This window comes from Salvelinus sp. IW2-2015, linkage group LG1 (genome assembly GCF_002910315.2).
Source record: "Salvelinus sp. IW2-2015 linkage group LG1, ASM291031v2, whole genome shotgun sequence".
In the NCBI taxonomy this organism is placed as follows: domain Eukaryota; kingdom Metazoa; phylum Chordata; class Actinopteri; order Salmoniformes; family Salmonidae; genus Salvelinus; species Salvelinus sp. IW2-2015.
This window is the reverse complement of record NC_036838.1, coordinates 17,596,043-17,610,171: the sequence shown is the minus strand read 5'-3', so window position 1 is coordinate 17,610,171 and position 14,129 is coordinate 17,596,043. Positions and strand designations below refer to the sequence as shown.

Genomic DNA, 14,129 nt, shown 5'->3' with positions numbered 1-14,129 from the left:
TAGGCCATTCCAAGRCATTTAAATGTTTCCCCTTAAACCRCTCRAGTGTTGCTTTAGCAGTATGCTTAGAGTCATTGTCCTCCTGGAAGGTGAACCTCCGTCCCAGTCTCAAATCTCTGGAAGACTGAAACAAGTTTCCCTCAAGAATTTCCTTGTATTTAGCGCCATCCATCATTCCTTCAATTCTGACCAGATCCCAGTCCCTGCCGATGAAAAACATCCCCACAGCATGATGTTGCCACCACCATGCTTCACTGTGGGGATGGTATTCTCGGGGTGATGGGAGGTGTTGGGTTTGCGCCAGACATAGCGTTTTCCTTGATGGCCAAAAAGCTCAATTTCAGTCTCATCTGACCAGAGTACCTTCTTCCATATGTTTGGGGAGTCTCCCACATGCCTTTTGGTGAACACCAAACATGTTTGCTTATTTTTTTCTGGCCACTCTTCCGTAAAGCCCAGCTCTGTGGAGTGTAAGGCTTAAAGAGGTCCTATGGACAGATACTCCAATCTCCGCTGTGGAGCTTTGCAGCTCCTTCAGGGTTATCTTTGGTCTCTTTGTTGCCTCTCTGATTAATGCCCTCCTTGCCTGGTCCGTGAGTTTTGGTGGGTGGCCCTCTCTTGGCATGTTTGTTGTGGTGTCATATTCTTTCCATTTTTAAATAATGGATTTAATCGTGCTCTGGGGGATGTTCAAAATTTCAGATATTTTTTAGTAACCCAACCCTGAGCTGTACTTCTTCACAACTTTGTCCCTGACCTGTTTGGAGAGCTCCTTGGTCTTCATAGTGCCGCTTGCTTGGTGGTACTCCTTGCTTAGTGGTGTTGCAGACTCTGGGGCCTTTCAGAACAGGTGTATATATACTGAGATCATGTGACAGATCATGTGACACTTAGATTGCCCCACAGGTGGGCTTTATTTAACTAATTATGTGACATTTGAAAGTAATGGTTTGCACCAGATCTTATTTAGGGGCTTCATAGCAAAGGGGGTGAATACATATGCATGCCCCACTTTTCCGTTTTWATTTTTATTCTTTGAAACAAGTTATTTTTTTAATTTCACTTCACCAATTTGGACTATTTTGTGTATGTCCAGTACATGAAATCCACATATAAATCCATTTAAATTACAGGTTGTAATGCATCAAAATAGGAACAACTCCAAGGGGGGTGAATACTTTTGCAAGGCACTGTATATATGTAGAATATATTCACAGTACAAACCTCCTGACATGTCTTGCTTTCTATTTGATTGATCAACTAGTCAAAACAGGGGATTAGTTTATAAGATTGTATTATGTATGTATTTTAATATTGCTATCTGGATATTGTGCCCCATATTTTACATTTCAGCACTTAGCTTTAATGAAAAAGGAACTACAATTGAAGCTAATGCTATGAAGCATGATTTAGAATATGAATAGTGGCAGAATGTATCTATACTTGATTCTAAACAAATATTATGAATTATTCACGTTTCGGTTGAAAGAGAAACGAACATGATTGATAGGAGTCCGCTATAGGCCTCTCCCCCTTCCTCCTCTAACAATATGGATTAGATGGGTAATTCCTTTTGTCCCAATAACTCCTCCACTGTTCTATAAAAACATAGAACATAATATCCCAATTGGAACTACTGAGAACCCCTCTACCTTGCCACAATGCTACTCTTCTGGTTTGCTTGTTCCTTTTTTTTTTGTTTATATGAAACATAGTTTGCTCAGATTAAAAGGGTGACGATTTCACCCAGAGGCTGTTGCTATGGAAATAGGTCTGCTCTAGCCATGATAGGCCATTCGTGTTTGATTAATTGGTTTTTCAATGCTTCTTGATTTGTGAAGACCCTTAAAGAGCAGCTCCACCGAAAATGGAAAAATAATGGATTTTTTTCTGCTAAAGCTATTTCACCATGTTTGAGAAGTGGAGTGATGGTGTTTTAAATTATGATTTGAGGTTGGAAGGTTCTGTTTTGGGTGGGGGAGGTTAGAGCATGGTTATTTTAAATGCAAAGGGAATGTCTTTGTTCAGGCAGCCTTTTGTTAGCAGCTGCCGAGGCCCAAAAAAAATCTAATGTCCTGTAAATATTCTTCGGTTTTTCAAAGCAGCCCAGAGTTCTCTACAACATTACATTACCAGTACATTTTATTCTTAGCAACCTACTGGGGCCAATTATGATTACAGAGCTGCAGAGCCTTCATCTCAGAGGCTCTACTTGTGTTTATCAAGATCTCATAATGCTAGGGCCTCTGTAATTTGATCTTTTTAGCACAGCGCTAATGTGTAATGTATTATTTAACTCATGAATGTTTAACAGTGCTAATAAATGCTAGTTCATCCCTTTCTGATCTGTAAATTGCCAAACATTCCTCAGTTATGCTTGCATTAAGGCCTGCTTTGGCTCGTCTATGTCCTGATAGAGTTTTTTTTTAAATGCTTTTGATGTTGTTATTTTAGAAGATCTGTTAGACTACTAAGAGTGTTACTTTAAGAAGGGGTTATGAGGACTGTCTCTTTAATCAGTTGAAAGCGTGTATCCTCCTTTAATGCATTAACTTCCAACAATGAACTTGGCACCCAGCTTTTTTTCCCCCTCGTTGAATGACCAACCACAGTCATTTTAGTCTATAGGCTATTATTCCATAAGCATAGCTTTCAGTCTGAACCATCCTGGTACTTAGTGAACAATCTAGTAAACGTTGCCCTAATGATGCTCTACAGCGGCAAGACATCTCCCACCTCGCTTTGAAAGTCAAGTGGTTCAGTTGGTTTGGATTCTATTGGTTTGGATTGTAAATTCCAAGCAGGGACATCAGAGGGTGTTGACACAAGTCCACGGGTGGCAGTGTAGATCTCCATAAAAGAAAAACAGTTTCATGAATTCATGAGTAAGATAAAGGGACAGATACAGTCTTTGAATAATGTTGGTGTGATGAATTATATGTTGTTCAAGGTCATTTGCACTGGAGGACTGCAATTGAAATTCAACACGTCAAATTGTGCCTCAAAGCGCAATCAGATAAAAATGGCCCGAATAGTGCCAAGTTATTGGACGAACGCATGGTGTGTATTTCAGTGGTGACCGAGGAGAATGAAGATAAGTTTGCTTCTGACCGGTCCTAAGTAGAACAGTGGGACCAGTGAACCCGGAAGGGCAGACTTCCATTCTTTAACATCCTACCAACCGTTTGCCGTCATTAACGAAGACATCACGTTTTTGGGCAAATTGGGAATGTGCAATTGGTAAAGTTAAGTAGTAAAGCTGGTCTTCTTCTCTCACCCAGATCCAGGAGATGACTCGCCACGACGGCTCACATTATGACCTCAGCCTTCACAACCCCCATCTGATAAACAGGTCACCTAGGATACTGTCCCACCACCCCATGAGCGCAATGTCCCAACTGAACTCTCAGGTTGGCCGGAGTGCACTTACCCATGGTTCTCCCTCACCTCCCGGAAGTAAATCAGCCACACCCTCTCCCTCGAGCTCTACACAGGAAGAGGAGATCGATTCCCACCATAAGGTACTGATGTGGCAATGCTTCTTTGATTTCACTGAACCTAGGGAAAGTTAGGGTGTTTGGGTTGGTCGTGTTGGGTGTTGCCAGATGGAATGAACATTTTATTTTTTACATTACATTTCTTTATCAACGTGACTTGCGGGCACGTTGTGTAATGTGTGTATGTATGGCAGTATGACAGTGAATGTATGGCGATTATGCAACAAGCTACTCTGTGAGGTTTTAAGCGCAGTGGCGTCTCGATGCAAGCATACACATTTCCAATCTCATAGGTATTGGTGATTGCTTTGTTTAATTTGTTTGTTTGCCTTCTTAGGACATGCCAATAACAGACCATCTTGTCTTTTTTAGATTGGCTTCGAATCCTAGTTCAAACTTAACGATGCATTCTGCAGAGATTGCTCCGCCATTTCCTGGTTGCTAAAATTATAATAGTTAGTCTAATTTCAATTTATGTAACAAAACAAGCAAATATTATTGTATTTTCAGTTGTTTGAAGCAGGTGTACCAAAAAAAGAAAATTTAAAAGACACAAAAACAAACCTTAAGAACGGGAAGCATAGAAATATTGCACATTGAACAGATCTACTTCTTCTTAGACTTGCTTTCAATGAGAATGGCAGATCTAAAACTCACACTTCTATGTGAATTTGGTCACGTCTCCCCAAAAGTTACATATTGCAGCTTTAAAGCAATGCACCTTTTTATTTTCCCTTTGTTGCTTGCTGTCTAAATTATTTCATTTGAAATGTTCATGTAATGTGGGATTTGCTGAGAATCCATTATCACCATGTCATCTCATTCATTTAATTTGCATATTGTTAATTGTCACGTCAAGAAAGCAAAACGAACACACCATTTACAGTTATGCTGTTTTCCCTCAAACAATTGTGAAACAAATGTCAGATTCCCTTGTTGATTCTACTGCTTTATGAATGTTTACATATCTTGTATTACTGTTGTTCGATAGGCCCTAATTTACAGAAGCTGTGTTCAGTTAATTATATTGCAGCAATGGCGACAGTAATGCATTTGGATGTTTTCGTATACAAGCCGTCTCTATAAGATGTTGTAGACAGAACTTGAGACAACATAGTGATGACCAAACAAAATCAGTAGTCTTCTATACTGTATATCATTGTCTTCCAGGGCTCTACACACCTATCAATAGATGTGTTTCTCCGTTGTGGGATAAACGTGTTGAAAAGGACAGGAAAGCTTGAGGAAGTATACGTGTGCCTCAATTCCTCTATTGGAAAAGCACAGCTCTTTCATTTGAAACAAGGAAACAGGAATACATACTCATTAAAGTGGCATTCGTTTAATTTATGTAAATCCATACAACAAAGCATATAGAAATTACTCACCAATCAGGGCTCTCACTGGATTTGTTTTTTCTTTACCTGGGGGATTGGTAAAGAGGAACATGAATATGTATAATTGAATCCGGGGGTTTCTATAGTCTTGTTGCATATTTATCAGCATCTGTAAGCGCACGGTTAAAACAGCAAATGTTCTGAAAAACAATACTTTCTCCACCATACAAGTGCCCCGCTGTGCATGACTGTCCATGTATGAATAAAAAACGATTACTATCTCTCCCCTATCAGAATGTAATTCCATTTGCCTCCCTCCAATTTATTCAACATCCACATCAAAGCTAGTAGAAACAGATGTGATTTCGAATACTTTTTGCTCCATTGCACAAAAGTTGGAATCTATTATCTTAATGAAACTATGTGAGGAATGTACAGTTTTACTTAGTCCTGGAAGAAATGTTGCATTTGTGTTGTTTTGATAAATAATGTTTGACAAYGTAAACGATGTATAGGCTGACAAAGCAGATTCAATCGGAATAGATTATGGTAAATTAGATAAGACTAGACATATGATTTTGACTCAGTTTCTGTTCATGGAGTACAATTCAAAACAAGAGAATATTAATAGTATTATACTGTAAATACATGTATTTGAACAAAGTTGTGTTTTTATTGTTAAATTTTTTTGTACTTTTTACCCCTTTTTCGTGATATCCAATTGGTAATTACAGTCTTCTCCCATCGCTGCAACTCCCGTACGGACTCGGGAGAAGTGCAGGTCGAGAGCCATGTGTCTTCCGAAACACGACCCTGCCAAGCCGCACTGCTTCTTGACACACTGCTCACTTAACCCGGGAGCCAGCCGCACCAATGTGTCGGAGGAAACACTGTGCAACTGGCGACTGTGTCAGCGTGCATGCGCCCAGCCTGCCACAGGAGTCGCTAGAGCGTGATGGGACAAGGACATCCCGGCCGGCCAAACCCTCCCCTAACCCGGACGACGCTGGGCCAATTGTTGTTCATGGGTCTCATGTTTGCTGCCGGCTGCGACACAGCCCGGGATCGAACCCGGATCTGTAGTGACGCCTCAAGCACTGCGACGATGCAGTGCCACTCGGGAGGCYCCAAAGTTGTTTGTTTGATGTTAACAGGTTTAAATGGTTACATTGAATGTTTATGAGAATTCTAAATGAAAATAAATTCTGCACTGCAAATATTTGTTGTTTTCATTTTGATTTGACTGTGGATGTCTCAATAACTCGGGATTGATTCAATTAAGCTGTCATTACGACGAAAACGCTCATCGCAAAAATGCACACTTTCATTAAAGTCAAACTGAGTTATGTTTGTTTTTCGCTGCAAACATTCAAAAACATTATTGTCTATTACCCTAGTAAGTCATACTTGSAACAAGGGCGCTATTCTTACACTTGACTGGCAACTCATATCTCTTGATGGTGGGGATGCAAACTTGTTTTAGCTGTCTGGTGGGCATCGACATGGATGAGTTGGCACACTGACTATGTCCATTGGTCTATGAGAGGCAGTGAAACTTTACCAATCTAAGGAGCCTGTGCACTGGAACGTGAAGTAGAGGAGTGGAAAGCATCTAGTCACTGTGTGCTGTTGATCTTCTCATGTAGTAAAGAAGTGTATATATAAAATGGCGGAAACAATTGGCATCATACCAAGTCTGATAGCCTACTATTACTATTGAAAGGGAACAGTTGAGGTTTACTGCATTTCTTGTGTGTAATACATTCTCTTTGAGTGAGCGGCTGTCTTATTGTAAAGAACTACAAAGTTCAGTCTCCAAACAATGCTAGAAAGACATGAGGGACAAATTAATAAAGTAGAACTCTGTTGTCGTTTTTTTGATYGTCTTCCAGATCACGGGCGAGAAGCGGCCATCCTCGGAGATGATGAAGCCCAAGCCCAAACCKCAGAAGAAGAAGAAGAAAAAGGACCCCAACGAGCCGAACAAGCCTGTGTCAGCCTACGCCCTCTTCTTCAGGGACACCCAGGCGGCCATTAAGGGCTCCAACCCCAACGCCACCTTCGGGGACGTGTCCAAGATAGTGGCCTCCATGTGGGATAGCCTGGGGGAGGAGGCAAAACAGGTACACATACCAATAAATACTTGGGTATACACACACACCAACATACAGTGGCAAGAAAAAGTATGTGAACCCTTTGGAATTACCGGGATTTCTGCATGARTTGGTCATAACATTTKATCTGATCTTCATCTATGTCACAACACTAGACAAACACTGTCTGCTTAAGCTAATAACACACAAMCAATTATACGTTATGTCTTTATTGAACACACTGTGTAAACATTCACAGTGTAGGGTGGGAAAAGTATGTGAACCCTTGCATTTAATAACTGGTTGATCCTCCTTTGGCAGCAATAAACTCAACCAAACGTTTTCTGTAGTTGTGGATCAGACCTGCACAACAGTCAGGAGGAMTTTTTAACCATTTATCTTTACAAAACTGTTTCAGTTCAGCAATATTCTTAGGATGTCTGGTGTGAACCGCTCTCGAGGTCATGCCACAGCATTTTAAATCAGGTTGAAGTCAACACTGACTGTGCCACTCCAGAAGGCGTATTTTCTTCTGTTGAAGCCATTCTTTGTTGATTTACTTCTGTGTTTTGGGTCGTTGTACTGTTGCATCACCCAACTTCTATTGAGCTTCAATTGGCAGACATATATCCTTACATTCTCCTGCAAAATGTCTTGATAAACTTGGGAATACATTTTTCCGTCGATGATAGCAAGCTGTCCAGGCCCTGAAGCAGCAAAGCAGCCCCAAACCATGATGCTCYCTCCACCATACTTTACAGTTGGGATGAGGTTTTGATGTTGGTGTGCTGTGCTGTGCCTTTTTTTCTCCACACATAGTGTTGTGTGTTCTTTCCAAACAACTCAACTTTAGTTTAATCTGTCTACAGAATATTTTGCCAGGAGCACTGTGGAACATCCAGGTGCTCTTTTGCAAACTTCAGACGTGCAGCAATGTTTTTTTGGACAGCAGTGGCTTCTTCTGTGGTGTCCTGCCACGAACACCATTCTTGTTTAGTGTTTTACGTATCGTAGACTCGTCAACAGAGATGTTACCATGTTCCAGAGATTTGTGTACATTTTTAGCTGACACTCTAGGATTCTTCTTAACTTCACTGAGCATTCTGCACTGTGCTCTTGCAGTCATCTTTGCAGGACAGCCACTCGTAGGGAGAGTAGCAATAGTGCTGAACTTTCTCCATTTATAGACAATTTGTCCTACCGTGGACTGAGGAACATCAATGTTTTTAGAGATACTTTTGTAACCCTTTCCAGCTTTATGCAAGTCAACAATTCTTAATCTTAGGTCTTCTGAGATCTCTTTTGTTCAGATCAGGCAATGCTTCTTGTGAATAGCAAACTCAAATTGTGTGAGTGTTTTTGTTGGGCACGGCAACGCTAACCAACACCTCCAATCTCGTCTCATTGATTGGACTCCAGGTTATCTGACCCCTGACTCCAATTAGCTTCAGGAAAAGCTAATTAGTAAATGTTTACACAGTAAATGTTTAAATTATGTATTCAATATAGACAAGAAAAATACAATAATTTGTGTGTTATTAGTTTAAGCACACTGTGTTTGTCTATTGTTGTGACTAAGATGAAGATCAGATTCAATTTTCTGACTAATTTTATGCATAATACAGGTAATGCCTGGGTTCCACATACTTTTTCTTGCAACTGTACATGCATCCCAACACACATTTTTGACTCACACCTGGATTCGGTCTTATGTAGCAAAATTTGAAATTTATTTTTTTACATTATATAAAAGTAGAGACTTGGAGCTACAAAATCGTACAGTTGAAGTCAGAAGTTTACATACACCTTAGCCAAATACATTTAAACTCAGTTTTTCACAATTCCTGACATTTAATCATAGTAAAATTCCTGTCTTAGGTCAGTTATGATCACCACTTAATTTTAAGCATGTGAAATGTCAGAATAATAGTAGAGAATGATTTATTTCAGCTTTAATTTCTTTCATCACATTCCCAGTTGGTCAGAAGTTTACATACACTTCACTTAGTATTTGGTAGCATTGCCCTTTCAATTGTTTATCTTGATCAAACATTTTGGGTAAGCCTTCCACAAGCTTCCCACAATAATTTGGGTGAATTATGGCCATTCCTCTGACAGAGCTGGTGTAATTGAGTCAGGTTTGTAGGCTCCTTCCTCGCACACCCTTTTTCAGTTCTGCCCACAATTGTCTATAGGATTGAGGTCAGGGCTTTGTGATTGCAACTCCAATACCTTGTTTGTTGTCCTTAAGCCATTTGACACAACTTTGGAAGTATGCTTGTGGTCATTGTCCATTTGGCCGTCTGGCTTTTTTATGCGGGTTTTGGAGCAGTGATTTCTTTCCTTGTGAGCGGCCTTTCAGGTTATGCGATATAGGATTGTTTTACTGTGGATATAGGAAGTCTTTTTGTACCTGTGTCCTACGCATCTTCACAGGGTCCTTTGATGTTGTTCTGGGATTGATTTTGCAGCTTTTCGTCACGCAAAGTACATTCATCTCTACGGACAGAACAGCGTCTCCTTCCCTGAACGAATATGAAGTGCGTGATCCCATGGTGTTTGTACTTGCGTGCTATTGTTTGTACAGATGAACGTGGTAGTTCAGGGCTTTGGATTCTCAAATACCAGATTTGTTCATTTTTTCTGAGGTCTTGGCTGATTTCTTTTGATTTCCCCATGATGTCCAAGCAAAGAGGCACTGAGTTTGAAGGTAGGCCTTGAAATAACTCCACAGGTACACCTCCATTGACTCAAATTATGGTCAATTAGCCTATCAGAAGCTTCTAAAGCCATGACACACATTTTTCTGGAATTTTCCAAGCTGTTTAAAGGCACAGTCAACTTAGTGTACTGTAAACTTCCTGACACCACTGAAACTCACATACAGTGAATTATAAGTGAAATAAGTCTGTCTGTAAAAATATTTTTGAAAATGACTTGTGTTGCACAAAGTAGACGTCCTAACCGACTTGCAAAACTATAGTTTGTTAACAAGAATTTGTGGAGTGGTTGAAAACAAGTTTTATAACTCCAACCTAAGTGTTGTAAACTTCCAACTTCAAGCTGTATACTCATCACACTGCATTTGTGGAACAGGAAAGTAATTCTGCTTTGAAAGTCAACTTGTAAACTCACTTTTGGACGAAAGTCGCCTTTGAAATGTTTTTACTATCTACAGTAGCTGAAGAGCTCTTCTTTGTCTACACCCAATTCAGCATCGTTCACACCCGTCACCACTAAGCTTTATCCCCACCCATCCTCGTTTGCTCGTTGAAACGCGGCACACTTGACGCTCTGGCCGATGATTTGTTTACCTCTGGATAACATGAAAACAGCCTAACCAGTACTGGCTGGCAAACAATTTCATTGCGCTTTTTTGCAGACGTTTACTGACACCGGCCATATTCAACGGGTGTTGTACACACGTCAAATAACGTTAGCTAGTTAAACAATAAACAGTGCCAACAATGCCACAGTGCTGGGAGCTAACCAACCATGTTCAATGTTAGCTAGCTAACATTAGGCTCTAACTAGAACAGCACACGGCTCTGGGAAACGAATAATAACGTCAGCTAGGGAGCCAGCCAGCCAATAATATCTGAAAATATAATGTTAGCTAGCTAATGCTAGACTATCTTACCTGTATACATCATTGTGCATGGACGCATCTCGCATTCTTTACGTTCAAACGGCTCTCCTGTTAAGTTGTGACATATGCCTAGTTTCCTGAATCGAGTCACATTTCAAAACTGGAGGATGAAGTTTCGCAGCTCCAAAATTATGCATTATAGCATTCCTGATGTAATAAAATTCACTTTATCTCTATAAAACATTGACAAACATACAGTGGCTTCAGAAAGTATTCATACCCCTTGACTTAATCCACATTTTRTCTTGTTTCATCTCATCCATCTACACACAACACCCCATAATGAGAAAGGGAAAACATGTTGTTAGACATTTTAGCAAATGTATTGAAAATGAAATATCTCATGTACGTATGTATTCACACCCCTGAGTCAATACTTCATAGAAGCACCTTTGGCGGCGATTACAGCTTTGAGTCGTGTTGGGTGTCTGTATCAGCTTTGCACATCTGGATTTGGGGATTTTCTCCCATTCTTCCTTGCAGATTTTCTCAWGCTCTGTTAAGTTAGATGGGGAGCAGTGATGAATAGCAATCTCCAAGTCTTTCCACATATACAAGTCTGGGCTTTGGCTGGGCCACTCAAGGACTTTCACATTCTTTTTCTGAAGCCATTCCAGCATTGCTTTGGCTGTATTCTTGGGGTAATTGTCCTRTTGGAACGTACATTTTTGCCCAGTCTAAGGTGAACTCTGAAGAAGATTCTCATCAAGGATTTGCCTGTATTTGGCTCCATTCATTGTTCCCTCTATCTTTACCAGTCTCCCTGTCCCTGCTGCTGAAAAGCATCCCCATAGTATGATGCTGCCACCATGCTTCATGGTAGGGATGGTGTTAGACGGGTGATGAGCTGTGCCTGGTTTTCTCCGGACAAAGCGCTTTGTTTGAAGGCCAAAAATTTCGAATTTTTGACTCATGAGACCACAGAATCTTTTGCATTATGCTCTAAGTCTTTCACGTGCCTTTTTGCAAATTCCAGGCATGCTGCCATGTTCCTTTTTCTCAGGAGTGGCTTCCGTCTGGCCACCCTCCCATAAAGCCCAGATTGGTGAAGTGCTGTAGAGACTGTTGTCCCTCTGGCAGGTTCTCTCATCTCAGCCAAGGAACTCTGTAGTTCTGTCAAAGTGGTCATTGGGTTCTTGGTCACCTCCCTGACCAAGGTCCTTCTTGCACAGTTGCTTAGTTTGGTTGCACGGCCAGCTCTAGGAAGAGTCTGGGTACATAATTTTTCAATTTCMCAATGATGTGCTCTTGGAAACTTTCAACACTCTACAAATAGTTTTATATCCTCATCACAATTCTATCTCGGAGATCTACGGACAGTTCCTTGGACTTCGTGGTATAGTTTCTGCTCTGACATGCACTGTCAACAGTGGGGCCTTATATAGACAGGTATGTTTCTTTCAAAATCATGTCCAAACAATTGAATTGGCCACAGGTGGACTCCAATCAAGGTTTAGTGACATCTGAAGGATGATCAAAGGAAATTGGATGCACCTGAGCTCAATTTGGAGTGTCTTAGCAAAGGGGTGTGACTACTTATGTAAAGGAGATATTTCAGTATATTTCAGTAATTTTCAATAAATTGGCTACATTTTATAGTGTATTGTGTGTAGAAGGGTGAGAGATAAACAGTATATTTAATACATTTTGAATTCAGGCTGTAACACAACAAAATGTGGAATAAGTCAAATGGTATGAATACTTTCTGAAGGTACTGTATATCCATATCAGTCAAACAAAGTCTAAATGTCCAACAAAACATATCACAACATTAAGGTACTGTACAGGCAAGGCCAACCTTCACTTCAGATGGTTTGTTCAAGTCAGAGCCATAGAGGCCTACAGAATAACTAAGCAACAGYGTATTTACCATAATCACAATGTAGTTAAATGTAAGTAAACAGTTATCTCCCACCACGACCTCACACGTCTGTCAGAACAGAAGCACCACAGAAACTCCTGTCAAAAGAAAGACATTTCATATTCACACAGTAATCACAGAAAACAATAGGTRAACACACAACAAACGCATCTTAGTTTTGTTACGGCCATAGAGGAGTAGGCAGAATAAAGGCACATGTCAAAGAAAAAATATATCTAATTTGTAGTCACAAATATTGGTACATAGTTCACTCCAAAATCAAAGCTTGATTTGAACTATCTTTGAATTGTGGAATATGCATAGGTCCCGTTGCAGTATCGTTTCCATCGATTCAGTTATTTCTCTATAAAATGGCTTTACTGTGAAAAATTGCACCATATGAATTGCACCATAGAATGTACCATATACTTATGTGATGCATGGTGTGTATGATGGAACAATGGGTTGTTCATGAAGTACATACTCAATGTCAATGTCATTATTACAGATCGATTACAATGGCAATGCAAGTGTAGTGTAGTTACAGCGAAACTACTAGCCTGTATTGATTAAACTCACAACCATAGGGTTACAGGAATGTCAAGTTTTTCAAACAAAACTTCTCTGTACRTTTTCTTTGCTTTCATTTTTGCATTCCAACCCTGGAGGAAAAAGTCAAAGGGGCCAATAGTAACAAATGACTTGCTGAAATGAATGGAAAATGAGACAGTCTGATGATGCCGGTCCCAGACAAAACTCATATTTTTAGAATATCCAGTCGGGCAGGGGCCTATTGCRTGTCAAATAAAAGCACCTGTCTCTATGACGAAGTACAGCCTGTTCGCCACCGCACACCGTATCTCACACCGTAAGTGTGTTTTTCCCCAAACCTACTTTATACAGCTGGACTTTGGAGACTGGTTGTCCTTTTATTTGCAGTAAATTTTTGCCTCCTTCACTAGGCCCTCTTCAGCATGAATCTTCATTTCGCTCCTGACACCCTTGAATGTGAATTCCTCATTTCCTGTCCTTTTATTTATATCTGTTGCCTGGTGATTTGATCATGCTGAGAATACAAGATTAGCAATTGCCTCGTCCTTGAATCCGCCTCAAGGACRTCTGTTCCTGAGATGTTATTGTTTGCTKGGTTCTTAACCCTCTGGTGTCCTGGCTCTTTCAACCATACATTTTGTGTTCAGCACCCTGTATTATYTTTCTGAGGTCATTTTTGTCTCCAAACAAAGATGAAATAGAATAGGGGTTGTCCTTCACAGGAGGACTATCTGTAAAAATGACTGTTAAAGGGCAACTCCACCATTGCCTTMTAATTTGAGATGTTGTTCTACACCTAATTGTACTTGATTTGGTTGGGCTCTTGTGTTAAATCACATTCTTTAGCCCACAGAGGCCAAAAATCAACTCAAGATGACGATACATCATGATACCAAGTAGATGTTTACACAYACCTAGATTATGCGCAGGGGAGGACCTTCCTCTGAATGACATCATCAATTCTATTCAAAATACTTTTTCATCAGCAACAATATATCAAATCAAATAGGCCTCCATATTGGAAGGGCCTTGGAAATGGAGCTGAGCGCTATGTCTGTTCTAGACTGTTTATTTCTATACTTAAAACAGACATTTTCAGTCTTCCCTAAAAAATATTTTTATCTCCCCTCTCAAACTGAT

General features: G+C 40.2%; 1 protein-coding gene across 3 annotated transcripts in view; it reads left to right on the top strand.

Moving 5' to 3' along the window:
• Positions 1-14,129, top strand: part of LOC111961889 (TOX high mobility group box family member 2) — a 138,205-nt gene that overhangs the window by 105,932 nt on the left and 18,144 nt on the right. For 2 of the 3 annotated variants that reach the window (XM_023984532.2, XM_023984538.1), the window contains exons 5-6: positions 3,282-3,521; positions 6,727-6,957. In XM_023984532.2, coding sequence (XP_023840300.1) covers positions 3,282-3,521; positions 6,727-6,957 — 471 coding nt within the window. The remainder of the gene's footprint in view (positions 1-3,281; positions 3,522-6,726; positions 6,958-14,129) is intronic. The other variant, XM_023984556.2, reaches the window with a different exon arrangement.